Source organism: Erithacus rubecula (genome assembly GCF_903797595.1).
Source record: "Erithacus rubecula genome assembly, chromosome: 2".
NCBI classification, from domain to species: Eukaryota; Metazoa; Chordata; class Aves; order Passeriformes; family Muscicapidae; genus Erithacus; species Erithacus rubecula.
The window spans coordinates 57,440,791-57,468,557 of NC_136685.1; the positions used below are offsets into that span (position 1 = coordinate 57,440,791).

Sequence of the window (27,767 nt, forward strand, 5' to 3'; positions counted from 1 at the left end):
GGTGATAAACAGATCTGCCATCCTCTCTCCCCACACTGTGATGTGTCATTAGCTCTCTTCAGAGAAGACTTAAGAAGTCCCAAATTAATTTTGCTGGGAAGGAACAGACACCCTTTGGTATACAATATTACTGTTCTTTCCTCTGAGTTCCCTTTTGTAACGCAGCCCTAATAACATTTATAGCTAGAACAACTGGCAAAAGGCAGGGGTCTTGCTTCTTTCAATGCACTAATTCTGCATCCCAGCTGATGTAATTAAGTACAGGCTTCAGATATTTTAGTTAAATGAGTAGTTACTAGTATTTCAAGTTCTCTGTCAGATCAGTGCTCTGAAAAATCCCCTTAACAGCAGAGGATCTGGAAGCCCTTCAGTGCTTCAGGTGCCCAAGTCAGTCTTTCTTTCTGCAGAAGTATGTAATTTATGACTACACTTTTTTGGAGGATTTTATATGTACTGTACATGAAGGCAAGCACACAGCCCTGGGATAGTTGTAATGAGAACTGTGACATGGGAGCACACTGTCGGTATCAGAGTGCTGACTCATCTCACTTGGAATGACTATGTCCATCATAAGTGGGATATTAAAATAAAAGGCATAACCAATTTATTTCCTGAAAAAAATAACGCTGCATTTTTACTCTGTGCAGCTTCCACAAGATCCTTGAAGGTGCTGAAGAAGTCGACCAGCAGCGAGTGGAATGGTGACCAGGGGAAAGGCACCTTCCAGGACTCTGATGAGTGCAGCCTAAGCAGCAGCACTCAGAGCAGCAGCTGCCACACTTCTGAGAGCATCCAGGAGCCCAAAAATTCATCTCCCGATAAACATGCAGAGAGCACTGCATCTGACTTTTCCAATGTTCTTGTCAAAGAATCCGATATTCTCAGTGATGATGATGATGACGAGGACTATCGGAGCCTAAAGAAAGGCAGCCCTACAAAAGACATTGAAATACAGTTCCAGCGGCTGAAGATTTCAGAGGAACCCAGTGCTGACTCAGAACAGGATCAGGCTGCTGAAAATGAGGAAGGAGATGGCTTCCAGATAGCAGAGCATCCAAAGCTCGTGCGGGCCCACTTCTGCCCAGTGAAGAGAAAAGTGAACAGCACAAAGCGTAACCGAGGAACTCTAATGGCAATGCAAGAACGTCACCAGTCCCTAGACAGTCACTCTGATGCTGCAAACCTGGATCTGAACTCTATTTTAGAGAGAGAATTTAGTGTCCAGAGTTTAACATCTGTAGTTAATGAGGACTGTTTTTATGAAGCTGTGGAGAGGCATGGAAAATCCTAGCTTTCTAAGCACTATATTAAAACATTAATTTGAAGTCCCCATAAAATTCAACAAACATTTTGCTTTAAAACTAGTAAATTCGTGGAAGCCGCAGGAAAAACTACTATCTGATTTTGTGCACTAATACATTTTTGCTCAAAACAGCTGTAAAGGATTCTTAACTTATTTTAATTTATTGTGGATCAAAAATAGATTAAGTTGGCCCAGGTTTGTAAATTAGTTCATCCCTTTCAAGCAGTTATTAAGATGATGTAGTGTTCTTGGGGATGGCCTCATTAATATTTTAAGTAATGTGGAAAAGGTGCTAGTGAGTGGCAGAGGGGTTTACAATGGAAAGTAGCATTGCAAACTGAATTTTTCACCCTTGGGCATTTCCTTTCTTTGGTTTTCATGTTTGCTTTATTTAAAGCACAATTAAGTTATTTTAATGTGTTTTAGTGCACAACAGTGCAGAAGTTTCATTTTTGTATGTTTGAATGCTGTTTATACTTTATACATATGTGTAAATACAAAAACAAAGCTTGGCCTGTAATCTTTTATTTGACTGTATTTTTTATTTTCTCTATGAGCCTGTACAGTAAAAGACAAATAAGTATTGTACTTAGCCATGTTTTCTACTTTTTATTGTGCTGCTTTTCTGTAGTTGGAGCTTTAAATCCCAAATTCTTTGCTTCTGCATAAATGAGAAGAGTATTAGCAGACCTTGAGGCAATTGGTGCACTTTATCCTCCCACAAGCCAGTCACTTGAGTGTATTTATAAGAATCTTGGCTTCTGTTCTTTAAATTTCTCTGCACAGTAGGATGTTCCAGGATAGAAAAGCACAAAATCCCAAACACCATTTTATATGCTGATGTCTGAAGAGTATTTTTCTTCAATTTCTATAAAGCACTTTCATTCATACAAAATTCAATTATATCAGAAGTATTGCAACTTAATGACCTGTTCTCACAACAGACATTGTTTCTTGGTATGTGTTTAGTCATTCTCCTGAAGTAAAAAGAATCTGGACAGCCTTTTCCCTTTCGTCTGCAGGTGAATGGAAGAGAGATGCCCTCTCTGTCACTACCACTTTCTCAAAAGTAGGTCTTTCATTTCTGCACAGATGTAGGAACATCTAAGCCTTCTCCTACTGAGTCAACCCCTGTAGATCAAGGAGTTAAAAGTAATTAAAAAAAAAAAAAATCAGACTTGAGCTGTTAGAGCTGATTTTCCTCTTCAGTCTGTTCAGGCTGATCAGTACTTCTCATCATTTTCTTTTGCCGTAGTTCTTCTCTGTAGTTGAACACAAAAAGGCTTGGGTCTTCCTCACACATTTTCCTGTAAGCATCGCAGAGTTTTCTAAATTGTGACATAGAGAGCTGAAAAGGACGCAGAGTTGGATCAACGTCTGCTGTCATCATCAGCTGTTCTGTTCTTTTCAAGCGTCCATTTTCAGGAAACAAGGTCCTGAAAGATATGGAGTGAAGAAAAATTTCAGCAATTCAGACAGTTACATTTCCATTTCCCTTAAGGGTAATGTGGAATTTACTTAATAGTAAACCTATATTAATTATGTCACTATTCTAGCTTTGGCACTCTGAACATACCTCATTATCTGAGCAATGGAAAAAACATAAGAGTCCTTTTTCTGCAAATGCAAATTATGACACCATAGGAAAGCACATGCATACCATTATGGACTAAACACATGCATGTACGTTCATGATTGCTAACATTAAAAAGAGCTTAGGCTACAGACACAAGCACAGAGCCTTCTTAGAATTAGCCTCATATTTAGAAAGCAACAACAGATTAAACTGCACAAAACAGAACAGATTCAATCAAATATGACTCTCTTTCAGACTGTTCCATTCCAATGGAAAATACAATTATCACTTGTCATTAATACCCTAATTCTAATGACAGAAAAAAAAAAAAAAAAAGCTGAGAAAGAGGAAAGGAGTATTTAATTGCCATTCACTTTTTAATATTTAGAATGTGGGAGAATGTGGCAGGAGTCCTAGATTTGTTTTCAGCTTTGTCATTGTTCATAGATGGGCATATCAATACATTTACTCTGGAGCCAGATGCGTTAGCACCTCTCTCTCAAAAGTTTCCCAAATTTGAATGAAGAGTATTAGGTAACTGATTTTTAATGTTACACAAAAATACATACTACACAGTGCAAACATTTGAAAGGACCAGCTCTTACTAGCAGTAGTTCTCAGTCTAAAATAGGCCAGAAAGGCAAAATATCTGCACGATTAATGGGCATTTCTCAATTTTCAAATTCTATCTGTGTTACATACATGAAACCCAAAATATTGTGCATCTAATGCAGTAACACACACTCCTCCCACCAGATGAGTTTGGCATCTTGGCTGGACAAACTAGTCAAAAGGCTTAGTACAAGTAATGATAATTGGTTCCTGGTGGCTGCATAGAACATGAAGTTAAGAATGGGTTTAAAGTTATAAGTGAAAAATGAAACTTCTGGGAAACCTGTTTTGGAGTATGTGCTACTTCAGGCTTTTGTCAAAACATTCCCATTAGTTCAGCATCTAGGTCAGCAAGGTTAAAGGGATCAATTTCTATTTCAATATCCCTAAGTCTACCTAGTTTTTTTTTACAGACTATGAACCATCTTATAAATGTCTGTGAACCACAACTTAAACTATAATATGGATTTCATAGCACAATCTTATATTTCACATCTCAAATCCCAGAATTTATACACAAATATAAAGTGATTCTATTGCCTTTTTTATACAGTCTGTGTGATAGAGAACCTTAGAATGAACTTAAAAGCTTTTTTATACACCAAAATTTGCTCTTTTTTTCAGGTCAGCTAAACAATAAGAGGATTGTGTTTCTTAGCTGCACACTAGGGCCAAGGTACAATAAGCTGCTAGGGGAATACGTGACGTCCAAAAGTTCAGATTCCTCCTCCTTGCCTCAAAAGAATGTAAAGCAGTTATTAGCAATTTGAGATTACACAAAAGTCAGGAGGTTGTTTTTTTAAACTTTTGTAAGAATACTGTACATAACATAGATAGCTGATTGCACATGCCTTCTGCTTACATTGTCAAGAGAAACCATTCCTTAGCAGTAGAAAAAAAAGAAAAAAGCAAGAAAACCACCACCACCCTATAAGTGAAAAACAAACCAGTCTATAGAGTTTGGACACCTCATTTTCTAAACACTTCCAAATGCATACTCAAACTTTGTAGAGAAATCTATACTCCATTTAGATCCAATGTCTGCATCCCACACATCAATGGCATTCATGGCTTCAAGGAAAAAGAACCCAACAACCCAAAACCAGATGCAAAATTCTTTGTTCTCCTTTAAAACAGTGATACAGAAGGCTTGTAGTACAGTAAGGTAGTACCCACCTTAATTCTAGACTGTATCAGGGCCAAAACTGTGCCCAGCAACATTAAAGGGAGCCCAGGCTGCAGGAGATGCTTATAGTCCTAACAGCATCTGTCACACTGTCACACAGTGCTGAATGCTGGGGGCTGCCCATAGTAAGTCAGACATGTGGCAGTGTTGGAGTCCTTGGTGAAGAGACTGCAGGTTTCTCATATCAGAGAACCTAATAAATTGTCTCAGTAAAAATACTGGGATTTTTAAAGAGCCAGTAAGAACTCCATAAAATGGCTAGCACAGAAACAAAAATTTGACATTACCCCCAAATAAGTAAAATTTCCTACAGACTATTTTTTCCTCACACTGCCATCTTTGGTTCTGGATTTTGATACTTTTTTTTTTTTAACTCAATCATTCTATAGTTTCTGTGGTTGGGTTGTTTTTTTTCATTTCTGAGACAGACAAACTATCGAAAAGATGACCATTTTATCCTAGTGATTTTTAACAACTTCAACTGCACTAACAAAAATGCACAAGTAATGATCACATTAGATATTAATCTCGTACTTTTGTGTACAGAAACCACTCTGAAATGGAAAGATCTGCTGAACTATGATGACAAATTTAAAATCGGAAGAATAAAATCAGATGCATAGCTGATTTCGTAGCTGATGCATTTAACAAAAACATCACCTGGGAATTTTTCATTAAAAATACTTACTCAATTCCTCGGAAGCAGTATTTTCTTCTAAACTGAAAAACACTTCGAACTACTTTTTCTACCAGCTCAAATGGCTGCTGTATCTTTGGTTGCACCAATGGTGTGAAATGTACCACAGCCACATCCACCTATATGGAAAAGAAAGATAAATTTGAGTAGACATCTTCCTGTGAGACAGATTACTTCTAAGTTATTACCTGGCTAGACATTAGCAAACAGGCACAATACAGAATGCCATTCTTGCAGCAGGTAAACCAGCTGTGTAGTGACTAATGTTACTATAATGGCATGGAATATAAAGATTTTCCTTAGCTTTCAAGACCCTACAGAATTTTAGTCTTAGTTATCTACATATTTCCAATTATTTCACATGCCATTAGTATTGGGTACTTTTTACCCCCATGGCACTTTGTCCATTTAAAGCAACTTTCATGTAATCTGTAAAGTAATTAGCACTTCTGTCTTCAGATCCTTCCACAAGATAATTCTGACATAATACACAAATTAGATAATATTTGACATACAGGCTGAAGGGCAGATGGAGAAAATTGCTATTATAATTAGAAATCAAACCCATTCCCTATATGTTTTCTTTTGCTCCAGGGCTTTTCTAAAATGTAAGCCAAGGAATTGCTTTTCAACATATTAAGATTTTTAGTCTATTTAAAGGAATGGTAGGCAGAAATAAGTGCAGTTTAAGTGACCACACAACTCTGTATTTACACTGTGTATCACAGTTCATCAAAAATTATATTTGAATGATTCCATGAAGATAAGCTTGCATATATTATTTTATAGTTGTCAAATCAGACTGGTTCACAGAACAGTCACTTGCCCTATGTCTGAAAACAGCATGAAATAGAATGTACACACTTTATGTTTTTTATATGTGTGTGTACATATATATGTATGTCATGCAATTACAGAGACAGTGTATTATACAGAAACTTTCAGACTTCTGTATTAAAAATTAGGAGCTAGACTAAAACTCCAGTTCTCCACAATGAAAAAAGCTGCTCATCTTCCAAACTAGATATTAACAATAAAAAGGAAAAAAATCTGTGGAGGAGCACATTGAAAATCCGTACAATTTGTACAAGTACTGTACAAATTTGCAAGTGCCAGATTTAAAAAAATAAAAATTAGTCTCTCATTAAAAAGAGTCTGGCAAAATTATAAGCAATCACAGAATTTGTTAAAAAGATCTGACAGTCAATACTAGCACTCACAGAACATGAATTTAACATCACATATGCTAGTTCTGTCAGAAAAAAGAGACACAATCAAACCAAAGAACAGGTGCTGCTGAAACAACAGTCTCAGTGTATCAATTGTTTGAGATTACTCAGAACATGAGAGTACTTCAAAAAGAAAGTGCTTCTCCTACTGCTTAAACCAAAACTACTCATAGCAACCTCTGATGTGGACATAATCTGACGCAAAGGTACCACCGACCCATTTTGTTCTTCCCATGGGAACAGCTCAGCTGCTAAGTACATCTATCCAGCACAAATCCTTCTACAACAAATTTCAAAGGACTTGTAAAATCCAGACAACCTAAGTTTTTCATGTAGACACAACTTACAAAGCTGAGCAAAAATACTGGCTAGAGAAAGGAAAGAAAATACCAATTAATGGTGCTGATGAAGAAAAAACCCATAGTAAATTTCAGTGTTAGCACTGCTGATTCCAAGTATATATTACTGGAGTGTTTTTCTTTAGCTGTTCCCCTCTGAAAGCTAGAGTAAAAAATGCACCAGAAAAAACCACTCAAAATTACTGAATTGTGAAGCACAAGAACTTATTTAAAAATCAGGTGACAAAAACACTTGACATATGGTATCTGCAGTGAAACACAAATAAATTATTTGCCAAAGCAGATTTTTAATTTTTCAAGTGTTCGGAGTGTCTGCCACAGGTTGTTACTACCAGGAAGACCACAGGTTTTGTGTTCACGTTGAGCATAAGAAAAGTTAATCTTCTTGAATAGAGCACATACATACTTCACATGTCCAATCAGCTCCTTGAACAGAAATACTAAGGGCAAATGCATATGTTATCTAGATTTTGGTCAGGAAATATAACAGAATATGGTATTAACCCCACAAAATTAGGGGTAAGAAAACAACCAGAGTCTATGTGGCATCACCAAGTCACCTTAATTTTGCAGAAATGCTCATAAGTGAGAAATTAGGGCTCTTCGGGAGTTGAGCCACATCTTTAACAAAAATTTCTAAAGGAAAAAAGCACATAATCTAGATACAGTGTACAGCTTCAGAGCCAAACAGCTCAATTTGCAATCTCCAGGCCAGTGGGCAATAATGTCTGCTTCTGAAACAAAACATAGCACTCCTCAGCTCTATTATAGACACTGCTTTTTTGGACCCCAGGAAAGCTGCTTGGTTACTATAGCAACAGATACAGGGGAAAGCTTTTCATTTGTAAATGGCTACTCCTTTAAAATCATGCTATTTTCCCCATACCTTTTAATATGCATCAAATAGAGAGCAGAATTATGAAAGCCAGTAGAGTACACAAGAGCACTTAAAATACAGAAGTTGATGTGATAATAATTTTAGTAGTAATGTTTCTTGCCCCACCAAGTATGTTAGAAATATTTACAAAATAAGACTTAAGTCTTACGAAATAATGAATATGAAAAACACTAAACTGATACATCCCAAACTGTCAATAGTACAGCAATTATTCACTCCTTACTGTTTTAGTGTATCTGTACAATGAAGCTTTATGTTCTGGTAGGGTAGGAGGAACACACAACAGAGTACAATTTAATTCACACAATTCTGCTGCCTTGCTAATGAAATCAGCACTCTAAATCAGAATAAGCTTAAATGAGACAATTTGTACTAATTGTTGGCAACAAAGGTTTCATGATGGGCAATACATGTACTTTGCAACAGGGCTGTATTAAAAGCAAACCCACATAACCTTTCCTCAAGATGCAATTTACTCATAGGGAACTAAAACCAAAGCAGAACATACTACAATTTAATTAAAACAGACTGCTTAAGATCCTACTACGATAGTTCCAAGCCAGCACTTTCACAATCCAAGTATTCAGCCACCTTTTAATCTGTACTACTACTGTCTACATATCTGTTAGGTGTAACACCAGATATGTGCAACTCATAGCAATCTTGTTCTGATGAGAGTTTACTTTTGTCTCACTTCCAGAAGAAAGTAACTATGCCTCTGCACTAATAAAAATAATTTCGACATTAAGAGCAGTTCTGCAGTAACTCCATGCACACCAGGCTCACAAACAGAATGACACAAGACCAGAAGTCAGGTACAGAACCTGGGGTGTATCACTGCTGCAATGAACAAGACCTTTCTCCCAACTCCTTGATTTCTCACACCAATTTGTTCAGACCACTTCTCTGATGTGCTGCATTTACCATGGAATCTCACCAGTAGCTTTATTCCCTCATTCTTTTACACAGCCTTATACAAAGGTAACAAGTTATAAGATAACCTATGGAAGGTTAAAGTTATCAGGAGCAGATAAGCAAAGCCTGAAGTTGAATAGAAGTGTCCTGCTGTTCCAATTACAAATTAAAATAAATTGCACAGGAATTTAGGAAATTTAAACTCTTAATAGGATTACCTGTGATGAAAAAAATAACTGACAAACAACAAAACTCTCTGGCTCTTAGTGCAACTTAAAAGATTCCCCCCCAGTCTACAGTTCCCCTGTAAGTCTACAGTTTCTGGATTCTCAAGATTTTACTCCATTTAATCACTGCTCATGCTTTCCATCACAGAACCTAGATATCATTATGTATTTAGGACTAAGGGCCGCCGTCTGTTTTATTCCATAATCTCTTTGCTTTCCCTTACTGAGTGTTTTTCAAACAAAACTCATTAAACAAAGTACTCCTTTATTCTCGGGTAGATGGAACTAAGAGAGGGAACAAACAGCAGTAATGCACTTGCTGTGGAGAACAGAAAAAAAACAACATTCCAAGAAATTTTGTTAATACATGCCAATGCAGTTTTATACGAGAAGGGATAGTTCCATTCAAGAGAAACTGCATTTTCCAGGACACCTACAGTGAAGAAAACATCTCAAACCTCACAAACAACAGTAAGTCCTGCACAAAGAGGAATGAAATATAACTGTGCTTCTAAATACAATTGTGGTACTTATACTTGAATTTATCACACCTTTAACTTGGTTCACCCCATTAAATGTAATGTAAAGCTACCATTTGCAGTGTTTTGTGTTTATGCTTGCGTGTTTTTATATATTGCTATTTTAAAAAGGAAGCAATGAAAAGGGCTGATTCAGAGTACTAATTAGCTCTTTCAGAATATGAAAGAGAATATGAATGAGTTTCTGAATGAGTTTTGAGCTACCCAGACATGTCAGTTCCTTCTGTAAAAGGAAGTTATCCTTCCCATGGGCCTGTACAGCAAATAATATGTATTTGCCAGAACATCTCTTCCCAGCCTGAAAAAACGGAAGGGATTTGGAAATAGGCAGGTCTTTGAAATAAGGTTTTAACAATGAGTAGCTGTTAATATTCTCACCTTAACTTTAAGCACTCTATCTATCTATCTATCTGTCTATCTATCTGTCTATCTGCTGGATAGAGTTATCACATCCTTGAACAATTACCTGAAATAAATACAAAACAAAAAGATTAGAGTATAAATATATGAATTATATGTAGAGAGAGAATATAGAGGATTATACTATATATTATAATAGAGGATAACAGTATCATACTTATAAAGGATAAATACATTAATTAGTTCAGAAATGCCACTAAAGACTGATGGAATATATATATATATCAATCAAAACCTTGTTGTCATGCATAATGAACTGAAACAAGAGAACAATGCTACAGATATTTTGCAGTCCCCTTATTTTAATTTTATCTCTCAGTACGGCTTTTCAAAAAAGTACTAATGCTGAAGACCGATTTTAATATCATTGTACATATTTAGACAGAAAGTCTGGATCATGCTTTCTCAGACAGAAGCCTGCTCTTTGTCTACCACTGATAAAAGACAAAATCTGCCAATTATACAGCCCCGTGCAGAAGGCAAAGCAGGATACCACTTTCTAATCCTCCTCTCAGAGGTTTCAAACTACTGTTCTGCATATGCAATCCCAACAGTCCAGCTGATGTGACAGCAACAATTCTGTCTTCCCAGCTGCACAGTTATCATACTGCCTAAAATGTTGTCATCTGTCAAATGAAATTGGACTCTTTATAAAATAATAGCAAGGAGATTTTTAAATAAACTTTTGTTTAAATTGTTACTTTATGGCAAATTTACAAATTATTTCAAACAGGTGCCTGCTTCAAAAAAGGCACTTCCACAAACAAGCTGTTTCATACCAGTATTAAAAACATTTTAGAGACAGAAGATCGTATTCACTCTTGTGACTTGCTAAATACTGCTGCTCTAAGCCAAGTAACGGAAATCACTGAAAATAAAAAACTGATAAGTGTAAATAAAAATGAAATGAAATTTTGTAACACTTATTTAAAAGATGAACAGGTAGTATTTAAAAAACAGAAATAATGGGTTGCCTCTAATCGTACTTCAAACAAGAGATAGTATAACAGTACCCATTGTTATAAAAAGGTAACAGGAGCTGACTACAGCTACCAACACACTTAAACAAGGTACCTGAAGAGTACAATATATTTTTAACAGTGTTTTTCTACCAGAATGACTTCTAATCTGCAAGTTTCTAGTGTTTCATTTACAATATCTAGTAAGCCTGCAATCTGTATGCTATTACCAAAACCAACTGCAGTAAAATAAGTTTTGCTTGATGGCTTGCAATCATGTATGAAAGAGCAGCAGCTCCTTTTTACAGGCAATTCTAAAGCACTGTCCATTTGCCATCATCTCTGTTCAAGTACCTTGTGTACAGCAGTTCAGCTGCTGCAGGGTCATATTCAGATATTCATTCAGATAGCTCTAATTTTAAATGCAAGCTTTTTTTGTTTGCTGATTTTTTTTCCTTTCCCCCTCGCACTTCTCCTCCCCCCCCTTTCCTCCCTGCTACAGACGGTCGGTCACTGCTTGGCTACGAAGCTCCCAGTTACTCATTTCCACGAGAGAACAGGCAGAAAAAGGTGACAGAAGATAACCATCATGGCATCAGCAAGCCTGCAGTTCTTTGCTTTTATTCTGGCTTTGTTTGGTGTTTTTGGAGATATCGCAGCCACCTTGCTACCAAACTGGAAGGTAAATGCAGACGTTGGCTCCAATATCATAACAGCTATAACACAGATGCAAGGACTTTGGATGGACTGCACATGGTACAGCACTGGGATGTTCAGCTGTACCCTGAAATACTCCATTCTCTCTCTCCCCGTCTACATCCAGGCTGCAAGGACCACCATGGTACTGTCGTGTATCCTGTCAGCCTTTGGGATCTGCATCACTACAGTTGGAATGAAATGCACAAGGTTGGGAGGGGACACTGACAGCAAAAATAATGCTTGCTTTGTTGGAGGAATCTGCTTCATTCTTGCAGGAATCTTTGGATTAGTACCAACATGCTGGTACACGAGAGAAATTATTTCAAATTTCCTGGACCAGACCATTCCAGAGAGTAGTAAACACGAACCGGGAGCAGCAGTTTATACTGGATTCATCTCAGCAGGGTTTCTGCTTATCGCAGGTGTGATCTTCTGCTCTTCCTGTTTTAAAAGGCAGCAAGGAGCATGGATTTACCCTCCAAAGCAGCACCACTTCCCATCCACAGAGCAGGAGAGCAATGCAGGTTACAGCCTGAAAGACTATGTATGAATAGTTATTTCTATCCATTGAAGTATTTCTCTTCATTCAAGGGGGGGTTTTTGTGTGTTAAGTACAGTTTGATTATTTCAAAGAATGTGTAACATAGCACTTAACTTTTCCTATATCTGGGTTGCTTGTGCAAAGTATATCATTTATAGGGGCATCCACAAAAAGGAAGAAGTAAGAAAAGATACTTGTCTGCTACAAGAGTACTTTATTTTGTTGATTTTTCAAACCCCTCTTTCTGACTTCCCAAGTAACCCTTACTGAAGAAAATGGAACTATTTTAAAAACATAACTGACTGTACAATTCATGCACTACAGTAAATGTAATCACAGTAAAGATGATTAAAAACTAACTGCTTTCTGTTTAGAGAATCAGACTTTCAATTACATATGACATTTTATAGAGCATTTTACATTTTTATCTTGATTTTATTTATGATGCAAGGTGAAAACCCAGAAACTATTTCTCCAAGAAGCCCAATTAAAAGGTTTTTAAAAAACTGACACATCTGCCTTTCATTTTCAAAAAAAAAAAAAAATAAATAAAAAAGACCCAAACCAAAACAAAAAAGACACAAAAAATCAACCAACCAAAACAAATCCACAACAAAAGCTCAAGGCTCCAAACCTTAGCTGCACTGTATGCTCTATACTCTGTGTATCAGGCTGAAGGATCAGCAGTACCATTCAGCTCTTGCCAAGCCCAGCTCTCTTGCCCCAAACTGCCACCTGCTGTGGGTTTCATTTATTATTGTTAAAGGAAAGTGTGCTGGACATTCACCAACTGCTACTAATCTATCACTACACAGTGAATGTTAGAGATCAGGAGCAGTACAAGAAAAATGTAACCAAACCTGTGAAAACACCTGCAAACTGTAACAAACAGAATAGGAACCAAATTATCTATGTTCAAGAAGTATCTGTAAACATTCTGGCCTACACTTGCCAAAGGCAGTTGTTAACAGCTCAAATAACCACAGTAACGACTTACTGTCTTCTACATTTCTGAGTTTCTGAAAGAACCTTTTAAGTTTTTTTTAATTATTTCTGCAGCATCTGTTCCAGGCCCCACTCCCAGGTATTCTATTACTGTAAAATGTATTATGCGACAATGATAAAGAGACAGCTTCTTTATCTTTTTTTTTAACTACTTTATTTCAAATAATTACCTTAAATCTTTTAACCTTTTATTTCACCACGCAGATTTAGTTTTGTACTGGTCATTGGCAAAGTATGTTCTACCTAAATACTTTCCTAAGTGAGAACCAAATCAAGAATGAAAAGGGGTATGATACAGGCCTTTAAATTTAGGAATATAATGCTGTGTGAGTCTTTCAATAAAATCAACTGCTATTTATTCTGAGTATTTATACACAACATTCATTTCCCATGGTACTAGTCTGAAATTTGCTAAAAGACTGTGAAGGGGCCCAAACATTACATGTTTAGTATGCTGGAAAAAGATCTTCTGTTATAGCATTTGGGAAAGTGGACTGTTTTATGCACTTAATATGTAGGTAGTCTTTATTCACAGAGTCTCCATTTTTCACACACACAATAGCATTACATCTTGTTTTTATTCTGCTGTTACATAGCTATTTTGAGTTTCCTATGTTTTAATCAAAGAGATTGCTTTGTACTATTCCTAATGCAACTATCAGAAGTTCTAAGGTATTACAGAGACTTACACTAAGACCAAAAAGCCAACTTCTTTTTTCCTAGACACAATGTTGTGCATTCCATTAACCAAGAATCTTTTATGCCTCAACACTCATAGAAATGTTGAAGTAATATTCATGCATTGACCAAATGAGGTAAATAATTCATTTTCACAAACATGCATCTCCACCTTTAGAAAGGGGTTTGACATGACACTAAGCTGTGATCACTATGCGAGTTAAATCTGTTTGCAAAAATTATTATCAACAGGCATAAGAAAAAGGTAATAATGGCATACCATGAGCACAGCAAAATGTTCTTTGGTTACACATGCTGCAAATTTTTCTTCCTGAAACTTTATAAAAAAGTAGCTGTACTTCATATAGCTATGAAACAAAAATCAAGGACAGAGACATTTCATTCACAGTACCCTGCAAGAGCTTTCCAATAAAACAGATTCTATGATAAATGGTAACATCTAAAACCATGTCCATCTACAGCTAAAACAACAAGGACAAAACAGAAGATCAGTCTACAATAGGGGTTTGAAAGAAACAAAATAATAGTGAAAACAGGTGCCAGTCCTGTCTTAAAGAATTGTACTTTCTCCTTTTGCAATATAAGCAATATTTGTTTTGAATCAAAAAATGCCTTAAATAAAAATATGCCTGCCTTAGTTGCACTGCTTTTTTTATTCAACAGAGCATCAATTCACTCTAGGACATGCTTATACTTATATATTTGTCACAACTCTGTGTGCTATCTTTCTTGGTCAACTATGGCCTTTTCAGTACAGGAAAGTGGAAATATCAGTTAGAGCTTCCCAATTCTTGGAAATGGTACTTAATGACCTTCCTTCAAACCCAAATATTTCTATAAGCCTATGATTTCCACATGCATTCAGGGACACAGATGTCACTTGAAGTCAGGCACAAATTTTTACAAACCAAAACAGAACAAGCTTCTTGTTCAAAATACTGATTTGTTTCTTTATTTTTGATTCCTGTACTCATAACGGCTATTAATAAAAACCACTGGCAGTAGATAAGAGGACAACAAAGAGATTGTTCTCTACTCACTCAAGAGCATAAAAGAGGGAGAAAAGACTGTTACTTTTTTAAACAATCAGTGGGATATAGGTGACAAAATTCTGCAGCAAATAGGAGGGAGTAAAATATGCTAAAGATTATTGGGGTGAAACAAAGCTAATAGACATGGCAAAATTAGAGATGTTTGACAAAGGTGACAAATGAAAAGCTTTTGTTACCATAACCTTTTAAAAGACCCATCAAATTCTTAAGGCACAATTCCCAAACTGTTTATAAATGTGAATGGTAAAATAGCAGGCTTTCCAAAAATACTTCAATCCTAGCAGACTATCCTGCCATAAAATCCTAATTTTGCTCTTCAGAACACCCAAGGAAGCATGCTGACCTTGCAGATAGGTTTGAAGGTCAAAGCCAAGTTCTCAGGAACAAAAAAGAGAAAAAGCACTTTCTGACTTTGTAATATGGAGATGTTCAAATACAGCAGCAGCAACATTCCTTAGTGAAAGTAAGATACATTGCTTGACTGACATATTAACAAAATCCACAAATAAACCTACCTCTGGCTTTGGAACAAAGGCTTGACCTGGAATCACGAAACAGTTTTCCACAGTGCAGAGGTGCTGAGCCATGATGGACAGTCTGCTGCGTTGGTTACTTCCTGGATTAGCTGTAAGTCTCTGTGGGAAAAACAAAGAATGTACATCGGTGATACTGAATTGTTATATTAAATCCTGATTTTCAGTATAATAAATTTAAGAAAAAAAACAACAGCTAATCATTAAAAATTGTATGCCCAGTCCATCTAAAATTTTCTTCTCCAACATAACAGCATTTCACTAAGATACCACGCTGATTTGCAACCTCAGTCCTGCAATCAAATGCACATGAAAAGGAACTCCTAGAAATTCTGCAGATCTAAATGAACGTCAAAAGAATTTTGTATGGATATGTGAGAAAACTAAAACTATTCAGACTGCAGAATTCAATACAAACCTAACACCAGCTGACAGTACTCTCATAATCCTTTCCTTCCACTGTTTTTGTATAAAATACTTTTTTTCTTCTTCAAGAAGAAACAAACTTCCATAAACTCAAGATCAGCTGGAAATTAAAATTTCTTCATAATTAACTGGTCTACACTTAGAATATTTGTAAGGAAGTTTGGTCTACTTTACATAAATTTAGAATGCCTAACAGTGAACACATTTAACACTTAAAACTCAATTTAAGTATTCTCTGATTTTCCCATTAATTTTTTTACAAAATTGTAGCCTGGACAGAGGTTTCCTCCAATTTTGTGACCAGGCAAGAAATAAATTTTATTGTGTTTTTCCTTGCACAAGCAAAATTTAAACATATAAAGCATCTTGTAAACCAAGTCTCAAATTACAGAATTCATTTCATTAACTTATGCAAAAATAAATCATGATGATTCTTGTTCTTATTTACCACCACCTCAATGAAAAATAAAAATGAAACCCCAATTTGCATATCTGGTAATATTTGTACCGGATGTAGTTCCATATGAAAAGCTTACTCATTAAATGCTGCCATGCTTATTAAATTTATCCCTGAAAACTAAAAGCTAAACCTGTTGCCAAAGTTTCAAACATTTGGCAATTTCAAACATTTTTCAAACAACACTTCTGAAAGGTAGTTCAACATGCAACAAATAAACACTTTTCAACAACTTTTTTGGAAAGAATGCTCAGTGATTCTTTTTGCCTATGCCTGCATTTAAAGCTACCTTCATTGTTGTGTCAGAGGAAATCATTATTCTCTAAAAAAAACCCCAGACTGCAAAGTCTAACAATGCAATCTGACACGCACTTCCTTAAACTCTGCAGTGGAAATGAAACTGACCTAATGGCAACACTTGTAGCAATATTTCCAGGGCCAATTCAAACAAACCCATCTTTACTTCTCCCAGAAACCATCTAGCAAATCTCAGGCAGTAAGCTCCTGCTTCTCAGTTACAGAAGGGATAAGTTAACATCTGGACAGTAAGACCTTAACCCAGTTCATCCACAGCAGCAGACACATACCTGTGTACAGCACTCCTATACAGATCAGCCAGCCAAACCCCAGCCAAACGCATGGACCTGCTCAGACAGGTCAGCCTGCTCAGAGACCTGCCCTGCCTGACCTGGAAGGTTTTCAGGGATAGGGCATCTACCCATCTCCTGGCAACCCGCAGTACTGTTTCACTACCCTCACTGTAAAAAATGTTTTCCTTATATCTAAATCTACCCTCTTTTAATTTAAAACCATCACTCCTTGTTCTATAGCAACAGGCCCTGTTAGAGGATCAATTTTAGAGTAAGTGGGCTGGAAGAACCTGGCCTAGGAGACAGATTTGAGATGAAGCACTGAAGAATCTGGGACAAAGCAAAAGTTCTTACCCATAAAGTGAATAACAGTTTTACAAATATAAACTACGGAGGCAAAAAAAAAAAAAAATATCTGCTTGACACTCTGAAGTCCTATTTTTACTGCTGTGAATACTCGGCCTTATCCTCCTTACCAGGCCTCAGATTCAGCATATAAAGTAACTGCTGGTTCTCATCAGCTTTAATCAAATTATTTATATCATATCAGAACAGAGTGGGTTGCAGTAGTAGGTGTATAGTGACATAACTCGCACCAACACTTCTTTGCTACAAGGAAACAAAATGCAAGAAAATACAACCAGCAAGAAAGGCAAAGGTATTTGCTTCCCTGTTATACTGGTAAAACAATCTGACCACAAACAAAAGAGCACATTGCTTCACTTTCTTACTCTTAACATCAAGTTACCCTAACTAATCATAAAGCACATCACTCCATTCCATGATGCATCTTATGCTTTTGCTGAGCTTATGACATACACACAGACTTTATTTCATATTTAGGCTCTTAGCTTAGAAATATCCAGGGAGAACACCAAATTTTTGAGTATAAGAAATTCCACTATCAAAACTACAAATCCAGAGATACACAAAATATCAGTAGCAAATCACTATTATCTGCATGACATTGTTCTCTTTTTCCTGATACTGAATATGCTTGTACAGACCAATTTAGAATGGTTACCTTAAGCAACTCCAGAGGGTCAGGAGAAAAGACAGAGAGCCTAATTATTGTTCTTTCTCCTAATCATAAAATAAAATAGTATCTTTACAACAATATTTTTTCATGGTATCAAACCAATAATGGAAATGCAAACCAAAAACCATGAACAATTTTGTCTTTGTAGGAAGACCCATGTTTAAATTGTGTTGAAAAAGAATCAAGAGATCTCAGAATGCAAACTCTACAACAATTAACACTGATTCACTTCGTGACCTTGAACAACACATTCCATTTCCTAGTGTTTCTAACTTCTCAGTGCTCTGAGAAGAGCTAAAATGTGCATGGTATTTTGCACCTAATTGAGCTATGCTGGGTGCAGAAGAACTGTAATCTGCATGTCACCAATGACATGCAGCTGGGTACAGCAATATAAAGTACAGAGTGCTCCTACACAGTGTTAGGTGAATTTTTGCTGTCACAAAACTCTGTATCTTACCCATCATCACTCTGCATTTTACATCACAGCCCATTAGCCATATTTTGCAACAAGGCCTAATCCCCACATGACATGAAGTCCTTGTGGGAAACAGACCTGGATTCTGTAATGCCTGAAACCAAATGAGCCCAGAACTGAAATAAGAAATCTGGTTTATTTCATACCAAATATTTGTCCCTAGTGTTCTCCAGAGCCACCTACTGGAAATACTTCATCAACCTTGATTACAAGGCTAGGGCAATGACAGCACAATATGGTTTGCTTTGACCCAAGAAATAACAGCAGACATTCCACTAAAATATATAATTATTATTAATTTCCACAGAGGAAAAAAAAAAAAAAAAGCAAAACAGTAAAATTCTCCTATTCGAACTTTTACTTTGAACGATTAAAATTAAAACAATATATACATTGAGGCTGCAGCAGTTACAAACACTGGAGTAATAAGATGGAAATTCAGTTATTCAGGCTGATGTGCAACTCTTTTTTTTCTTTATAAATGCAAGTAAGATGCTTGTTAAAAGTCAGACTGTTTCCATAACTGCAAAGCAAAATGCTTTCCATTCTCTATATTTTATGTTTCATGCAATGTCAATAGAAATAATGTGTTATGTCTGAATGTGTGGCTTACTGTGGAGTAAGCCAACCTAATATCAACTGATCAGCCATTAACACTACTACACTGCAGATCAGTCTGGCCTTCTGTGAGAAACTAATATTAATACAAAGTAAAATATCAATTTGCTCTTGGACTTGTGGTGATAGAAGTAAATTAAGGCTTTTTTACACACACAAGAATGGCAGAATACATTAATAATTCTGATATCAATTGTCATTCAAGAAAGCCAATGCCAATTTCCATGGTCTTGACAAACACCCCCTGCGTTTTAAGTGTTGAATCACAACTGGAAATAATTCTAACCTTCAATTTTCCCTTATTTTAAGGAAGGTGTTTCTTAAAAATTATTTTTAATAAAGAAAGTAAATGTAGTGTATTTCTTGAGATGAATGAAAGGTAAGGAAAGACTGATGACATGCTGCACAAGTGACTGTGAGAGAATAAACATACTTAAAAACAAAGGACTACTACTCAATCTATTAATGTTAAAGAAATCAGACTACAGAAAAGAACAGAGTACCTCAACGAAATATAGCATAAGACATTAAAAAAAATTACATGCTTGTGAAAGGATCAGAGTAGATAATTAATTCAGCAAAATTCATAATTTTGAGCCACATAAACTAAAAACTGCACTAACCTTTTCCTCTCTTTTCAAAGTCAACTAAGACTGGGTTTGTAGTTTTAAACAAAATACTGCATATAAACAATTTTTGTTCAATTTAGCATCTGTACAATATTAGAAAAATGCCAAACTTTTACCTCTCCAACTTCCTTTTGAAAAGTCAGTGTCATCTGTGTCCTGCCATAAATAAAAGGTCCATCCCTTTTCGAAACATTCTCAAGCCATTTGATGATTAGAGGAGTTGAAACACTGAAGGGTAAATTTCCAATGATATGTATATCTGGTGGTTCTGTTGGCATTTGACAGAAGAAAAACAGCTGTGAAACGTTTTGGGTGAGATTGCCAAGAAATAAAACACAAGAACAATACGTACCTATCCACCTAGACTTAAAATATGGAAATAATTTTTTATCATGCCACACCAAAATGTCACCTGTCGATTTATACTCATCTTACACTGTGTTACTATTCTCAGCATTTACCTGGAAGAAAGTGGTTAGGTTTGGTTCCCATTTACATTTGAACAAATCAGTAGCCTTCAAATGATTTTCAGTTGATGAGTAAATTCCAGGTGAGCTATTCTAGAACAGCAAAACCAAAAGAGTGTTCCTGTATTGCAAACTATGACTATCAGGTACAGTGTAAATAGCCACACTCCTACTTCTATGCAACATATCCACCCAGAAGCATTTTACTGAGTCCTGACAACCCTCAAAACAAACACCTAACTCACTCTGTATAGAGTCCCCTGAAATCGAAAGGTGTTAAAGTACAAAACTTAGCTGTATGTAGTGATCCCTGTTTTCAGTTATGGATCATAGAAGTATTTGTGAGTGTCATACAACACAACACAGGGATCTCAGTAGCAGGGACCCTTATGTCTAAGCAGGAGTGCAAGAGAAATGGAGAAAACCAAAAAGCCAGTGTGCTGTTTCTTAAATATGACAATATTTAATAACATGAATAAGAGATGACAATATAAAATTCAATCTGTTTTTCTGGCACACTCTACTTATTATGCACTTTTTAGGCTGCGATATTTCTAGTCTATATGTGGTATTACACATTTATGAGAAATAGTGGTTTTTGAAACCCACCATCTTTTCAGATTTTTATATGGTAATAACAGAGAAGAAAGGTATCTTACCTCTAATTGGTCAACTCAAAACCTAACAGTGACTCTATCTTCAAGAAAGATAAATTTTAAAAACTGCACTACACTCTCACACATATTTTTTAGCATAGTTTGTTCTGTGAAGCAATGAGGCAAATACAACATACAGTTCTTTTAGGTGAATGTAATGTACCATAGTCTTTAATGCCATCAGTCAGAGAGCACTTTACTGCCCTTTAGGCATTGCAAAGAGTGACTTTACCTTTGATCATATAAAGGTATTTAATTTTGTATTAATAAAATTGGAAAAGAGGACTGGGATGCTACATCTAATTTATCTAATAATATTACATGTTTTGAAAGGGAAGTGAAATAGTGTCCTATTGCAACCTCAAGTTTAAAAAACAAAACAAAACAAAAAAACCCCACAATCTTGATTAGCTTCTACTTTTGCCGAAGATATCCAGCTGAAACCAAAGCAATGAGAAACCTGAAGTTTTGAAGGCAGATTTTCCAAAAGTTTTAAGCAAGTTACAGAAATCTCTTCAGTGGAACAACAGCAGTGGTGATTTCCAACTTCTTCAAACAGACAAAGAAGCCAGGAAGTGCAGCATTTGGTCTCCTTTTACACTTTCCAGAAGCCATTCTTGTACAGTCAAGCCACTCTAGGTTAATAACTGCTCCTCACTTCAAACTAAGGTCAATGTTACACAAATTCCACGGTTCAGAGTTCTCTGTTTTCTTTAGGGGAAAAAAAACCCCAAACAAACAGTTGTCTTTAGCTTCAAACATGTACCACAAGAGAGTGACAACTGCACTGAGTGAACTCCAATGTTATCACTACTTGAGACTGAGAAGTCCTAAAATATGAAATAAACCAAATGCAAATACTAACCATCCTCCCAGTTCTTTATTAAGTGCTTTGGAAAAGCCTTCTCCATCTTATAGGTCAGGATATCTCCATGAACAATGCGCACTTTTCCCGGAGCTGCTTCAGATAGCATCTGCTCGTAAACAACAAAGTCAAATCCACAGTGAGTGTTAACAAAACTGATTTCCAGTTTCAGCCACTGCAGGAATATATATGTGTGTATGCATATATATATATATATATATGTGTATGTATATGTATATATAGTCTTTGCTATATATTTAATATACAACAAAGCATAGTAGGAGTTAAAACTGAGAACACCATTATTAAGTATTATTAAATATTTACTTGCAAAAAAGCAAACCCTAGAAATAGATTAATGTGTGATTCTGGAAACAATTAACTATTCACAGATGTAGAATTTCAAGAAAGAATTCAAACTTGAAAAAAATTAAGTCTCTTCAAACACAACAATTAAAAAGTCCCAGGCCACTAGCAGGACCTCATCTGATTTAAGTAATAATGCAAGCAGGAGGTTTTGAAAGGTTTTTCGATCAATCACCAATTAAAACAAGGGCACATGTTGTTTATTCAGTTTCCCCCCACAGCTTTAGGGCCTATCATTCAATTTCAGCCATATGTGATACAAGACTGCAGAAACATTAATTCTTCCTTTTACATGGAAAATGTGGAAGAGATTCTCTTAACATTCCCTGTAGTAGTCTACACTTGTACCATTAAAAAACAAGGAATCCACTAAAAAGAGGGAATGAGCACCTAGTAGGAGGTATAATTTCTCAGTAATTTCTATCTTTCTAGACATTACAAACTCATGTCCCTTGTCAGCTTCTGCAGCCCACTTGCACAACTTATCTATTATTTAATAAAGGCTGATATGCAAACTCAGCACTGGCTGTAATTTGATAACCAATTCTTTCATTTCTGGTGTCAGTTCCCATAATCAAAATTAGTTAAGCTTTTTTAGTGTTGTACTAATCTTTTCTCTTACACTATGAAACTATGCACAAACAGCACAATTCAAAAGCAGTGACAACTATTTCGAAGATGACATTTGAGGATATTTATTGATCCTATAAGAGAATAATGAGAAATGGCTTAAAGAACAATTTTGCTTTTGCACAGAAATCCAAATCCATAAACAGTTAAGTGCCAGTGGCCTAACTGCCAAAATAAACTGCTCATCATTGTTCCATTTTCAATCAGAATGATGTTTATCTGCTCAGGGGCACAAACGGCTTTCATTATTCTCTGAGCCAAAGGAAAATACTGCTTTCTCCTACTGTTCATAAAACATAGTCGAAAAATCCTGAGTAAAAGTTTGGGGTTTTTAATCATCAAAAAAGCTAAGTTTTATGTTGAGCAATAAAAGCTTAACAAAAAAACCCAAAATACAAAAAACCCTATGTGTTCCTACATGTTTTAAGAGGATTTTTTTCCAAAAAGAAAAAATAAAGCTATCCTCAACTCCAAACCACTCAATGGAATTTCCAGCATTACACTAGCACTGATATGACATATCAATCAATAATCTGCAATGCTTTGCCAAATCTTTCTTTGAAGCTGTTATAAATGCTCTAACAGGATGAAAGATAATGTAAGAACAAAAAAGTTAGAAAATAGTGTCATTTGTTAATAAAAGTTTTTTTATCAAGATGAGTTTAGGGGTTGCTGAGTAATGCACTTTACGTAACTGAGAATAGCTTTTAATTTGTGACCAGAAAAACATTGTCTTATATTTCTAATTTGAAAGAAAGACTTGGAAACCCAGTGAACCTTTTTTCATTGGAAGGGAAAATGTGTACAGCTAATACAGCTCCAGAAGCTGCTGTGCATCAAGGACACCAGTCAAGAGGGTTCCATCATACAGATTCATTCTTCACACACAACCAAAAAGGCACAAAGGTAGCATAAGGGGCATAGTTTAAAACATGAAATATTGCTCCTGGAATAATTCTATATTCAATACATTCTCTTGCTCCCTTTCTCTCCTTATTCATCTTTCCAGCCTAAAAACTATTAGGGCATATAGCATAGAGAGGTTGGGATTCTTTAAGACTGAAACAGAACTGACAGACTCTTAGCTTGTGTAAACTTTCACTGTATTTCTGTTCTGCAGCAAAGAAAATCCCCATGTCTGTTTTGTGAGAGACCACAGCCTGAAAAACAGTTAATGAAAAATGCTGTATCCTTTACATCAGTGACTTTAAAGGAATCTAAGAGACATTTTTAAGTAATAGTCCCCAATTGTTATTTTAATCTCTGACATTTTCCCATATTCAAATCTGAACCCTTTTATGAGCATGAATTTTGATAGTTTGCTTGGGAAACCAGAAAAATTATTACAACCCACATTATTAGAAAAGATTCACTGTTATGTATCTTCTTGTTTGTATGGAAAAAAAGCAATACCAAATTGAACACTAATGGATGCAACACATTTCTTGCTCATTCACATCCACTGTTATACCACCTCTATGTTCAATAACCTCATTCAGACATTCACTTATACTGTGAGGAGATTGGCAATTAAAAATAATGACTAACATTATGTCACTTGAACAGTAAAGATAATTACATACCAAAAGCTCATTTTGGATGCCGACAAGTACACTTTTGTTCAGATAAATCTGTTGCAGTGGATGCATTTTGGAAGATCAGAAAAAACATCCAAGTACTTAAAAAGCTCTCCTAACTGAAACAACTGTCATTTCATCTCAAATTCTCTCCAGTCCCAAACCCGTCCCCAAAATCTAAACCAAAAATGCTGATTATCCCCACTCAAGTGAAAACATGAATGTTTCACATTTCATAAGATGAAGATGATATATGATATGTTATTAATGGCTAACCCCAGAAAGACATAATTACATGCACATTCGAGTTTCAAGATATGAGCAGTTTCATTCATACCTTACATTATTTTTATCATATAAAGTGATAGTAGCAGCTTTCAAGTGACCTACCTATCTATTTTTGCTGCTGATTTACTGAAAAAGACAGTGCCATTTAAGGAAAGCCCTTTGAATTGCTCTGAGATCATGGAGACATAAGAAACCAGTCACATTTTAAGATTTTTTGACTCTTGCTGGACTTATACAGCCAAATTCCATAAACACCCAGCAATACGAGTAGATAGCATTTGAAAATGTCACAATGACTTCAAAAGAAAGGAAGAAAGGCTTTAGTCTTTTTTGGAAAACATAAAATAGATGTTTGCTTTACTCTTCTCTACCTGGATGTTAAACCACATTGACTGTATTAACTGGAGATACACCTTCCCAATTGTATAAAGCATAATTATTAGAATTAAAATGAAATATAAGACCATTCATAAGGACATTATATTCAGCTTTCAAATTATGATTTCACCATCATGATGAAATGCACCTGAAATGTCTCAGCATGGAAAAAAAACCAAAACCAATAAGCCTTGGCAGTAACTCAGTTGCAGGATAAGGTCCTAAAGGGCATATGAGAAAGCAGGAACAATGAAATGCAATACAGTGTATCTTTATCTTCAAGTAAATTATAGTTCTGGTTTCTGCCACAGAACCAAACCTATTTTCCGTGCTGAGATTTCAACAAGACACCTGGAATCTCTCTAAGTTCTTGGAATGTTCTTATTCAATGCTGTGGTTACATGTATACAAATTGTTCTCCAGTTGGTACCTGCAATCCTGGAATAAATCGAGCATCTTTTTCAATTAAAAGGAGTTGTTCAACACCAGCACTGAGAATGGATCTGGTAATTCCTCCTGGCCCAGGGCCCACTTCACAAACATGGGCATTTTTCAGCTTGCCAGCCTGTTTCACTATCTTGTCTGCAAGACACAAAGAACATACTAAGCCTTTCTTTTCCAGCAGATCCAGCTCACCAAGATAACCTCATTGTTTACTGTTATACAAGCATGCTTATCTCAGAACAGGCATAAACAGTGACACATCCCAGTTAAATCATCACACACCCGCCAGACTGTACAGAAGTCACATTTGTTCCATACTACAAGATATACTGAGCAATTAAAAAAAAAAGCTATATTTAGTTTTATGTCTTTAGTATTTATTGTGCTCATTACAGAATCAAACAGAGAGTATCACTCATCTGTACACTAGCAGTACTATTGTGCTGCAAGCAAGCACTTGTGCTCAACATCCCAAAGTCTCACTACTTGTCCTTATAAAGGTATTTCACTACAGCACCTCTATTCCAAGGCAATTTAAGAAGTAAGAAAAATACAATAAAGCACTTTGAAGATTATATTACGTACAGAGCAATTTTATGAGAGAGAAATTGGACTGAATGAAGAGGTGTGACACAGGCAACTGGTAGCTATAGAAAACAGGCCAGTTGAAAGGCAAGAAAGGAACACCCGTACATAAGTGAAATGATACATTAAAAAGTATTACAGACACTAAAGAAATCAGATTAGGGACTGGAAAATGTCACCAATGAAACAAAGAGGATCCTTGGGAAGCATAGAGAGAAGATACTGACAGAAATTATGCTGCTTACTCTGCGATCTCTTACGCATGCAATAAAAAATACCCAAAAATGTGGGTACTTGTAAAGTTTTATTAAAGACATTTTTATTCAAATCATTAGCTATGTGAAGCTGTACTGCATTTGTTAATGCAAAATCCAGCCACCACTATGCCAGTGAAGACACCCACCCCTGACTGACAGAACAGTGCCAGCTTTGTCAGCCACTGCTGACACTAAGCTGGAAAAAATTGTATTGTTCAGAACAATGCAACTGGTACAAAAAAGCTACACTTCTGGTAAACTGAGACAAATTACTCTCCTATCTACAGCACAGAGCAAACTCTAAACTGAACAATGTGTTACATACTTTCTATGACACAGAAGAATATGAAAAAAATTGCTAATTTTAAAGTCAAACCTATAAACCAAAACAGTACCCAAATGGTACAAGTACTACTTTGGTTTAGATTTTTGCATTTTAGTCAATAACCTGTATTTTATATAGGAATATAGTTTCTACCAAAAAATTGCACTTCAATTTATAAAGAAACCTATTTTTGAGGAGTAAGTAAAAAGATAACCTAAAACAACTTTTAAAAGAGCTCTTTATTATAAAGATTTACCATTGAGCTGCCATTAGTTTGACAAATGCTGTTATACGAACATCATCTCCTTCGAGTTATACTCTGTCTGAATTCTGACAAAAACTGGAACACACGTCTACGTTAGCTACAAGTATTAGAATAAAATATTTAACCTGTCAATCGCAAATCCAGTAGAAAGTTCTGGGAAAGCTGTTTCAGTGCTTTAAGGCGAAAGAGTTTAATAATTTCTCCAATAGTTGGCAGGGGAGGCAGACGGAAAGCTGCCACCTTTCCTGGAGCAGCCATAAGACAAAACTCTCATTCCTTCCTCCTAGAGAGACACCGAAAAGATTATTCTATTACACACAATGAATTACAATTAGCATTAAAAGCGTTACTAAGCACATAAACCAAGGCGTGATTTACAAATTATTGTAGGAGGACTAAACTACGAACGCCACTCCTTTGACTGCTGGATGCAGTGTTTATGCTAGGCACGAATTCGGGGTATTTGGGCAGGTCCCATTCTGCAGATCTGGCAATGCCTCAGGTACAACAAAGCCCTCCGACAATTACTCAGTGTCAACCTTTCACTACTTTACAGAGGAATCAGTAAGCTGAGTGATTCCAGGCCCCACGCTAAGACAGAACGTGTTTAACCAACGTGTCCCCGAGAAAGGCCGGAACAGCTCCGCCCGCCCCCCGCGCGCGCTCCTGGCGGCGCCGCCCGACTGCGCAGGCGCACACGCCGTCAGCGCGGCCGGGAAGGCCGAGCAAAGGGGCGGGGCGGGGCGGGGCGGGGCAGCGCGTTCTGCCGCCGCACGCACCGAGCCAAGCGGGGCCGGGCCGGGCCGGGAGCGCCCCGCCGCCGCCGCACGCGCTTTCTCTCTCCCAGGGAAAGGAGCGCTCGGAGCGGTGCCTCGGCTCCTCACGGGGAGCACCGGCGCCAACCCGGAAGAGAAAGCGGCCGCGCGCTGCGCATGCGGCTGTCCCGGCGCCTTACCTGGAGTGCGGGGCCTCGCGCGC

General features: G+C 36.6%; 3 protein-coding genes across 7 annotated transcripts in view; 2 read left to right on the top strand and 1 right to left on the bottom strand.

Moving 5' to 3' along the window:
- Positions 1–1,830, top strand: part of TIAM2 (TIAM Rac1 associated GEF 2) — an 87,230-nt gene extending 85,400 nt beyond the window's left edge. For both annotated transcript variants that reach the window (XM_079331324.1, XM_079331323.1), the window contains one exon: positions 648–1,830. In XM_079331324.1, coding sequence (XP_079187450.1) covers positions 648–1,291 — 644 coding nt within the window. In that variant the 3' untranslated portion in view covers positions 1,292–1,830. The remainder of the gene's footprint in view (positions 1–647) is intronic.
- TFB1M (transcription factor B1, mitochondrial) lies at positions 1,824–27,767 on the bottom strand. Of its 4 annotated transcripts, none has more exons than XM_079331787.1 (8): positions 27,745–27,767; positions 26,915–27,072; positions 25,344–25,495; positions 21,675–21,783; positions 19,803–19,954; positions 15,432–15,551; positions 5,366–5,493; positions 1,824–2,739 (listed from the first exon to the last, which is right to left on the bottom strand). In XM_079331787.1, exons 2-8 carry the CDS (start codon positions 27,045–27,047, stop codon positions 2,490–2,492), a joined length of 1,044 nt encoding a protein of 347 aa, XP_079187913.1. In that variant the 5' UTR covers positions 27,048–27,072; positions 27,745–27,767; the 3' UTR covers positions 1,824–2,489. The 4 variants fall into 4 exon arrangements, with proteins under 4 accessions (XP_079187913.1, XP_079187911.1, XP_079187914.1 ...); XM_079331785.1 differs by lacking the exon at positions 27,745–27,767 and adding an exon at positions 27,569–27,722; XM_079331788.1 differs by lacking the exon at positions 27,745–27,767 and adding an exon at positions 27,318–27,477.
- CLDN20 (claudin 20) lies at positions 10,908–12,686 on the top strand. Its single transcript, XM_079331845.1, has one exon. The coding sequence runs from the start codon at positions 11,510–11,512 to the stop codon at positions 12,167–12,169; it is 660 nt and encodes a 219-aa protein (XP_079187971.1). The 5' UTR covers positions 10,908–11,509; the 3' UTR covers positions 12,170–12,686.

Excerpts from the sequence above, each read along its gene's own strand:
- TFB1M (XM_079331787.1), bottom strand. The coding sequence starts at position 27,047 with ATGGCTGCTCCAGGAAAGGTGGCAGCTTTCCGTCTGCCTCCCCTGCCA. Across the intron at positions 15,552-19,802 it reads TTCAAAAGGAAGTTGGAGAG|AGACTTACAGCTAATCCAGG; the intron begins GTAAAAGTTTGG and ends TTTTTCCCACAG. Across the intron at positions 2,740-5,365 it reads TACTGCTTCCGAGGAATTGA|GACCTTGTTTCCTGAAAATG; the intron begins GTAAGTATTTTT and ends CATATCTTTCAG.
- CLDN20 (XM_079331845.1), top strand. The coding sequence starts at position 11,510 with ATGGCATCAGCAAGCCTGCAGTTCTTTGCTTTTATTCTGGCTTTGTTT.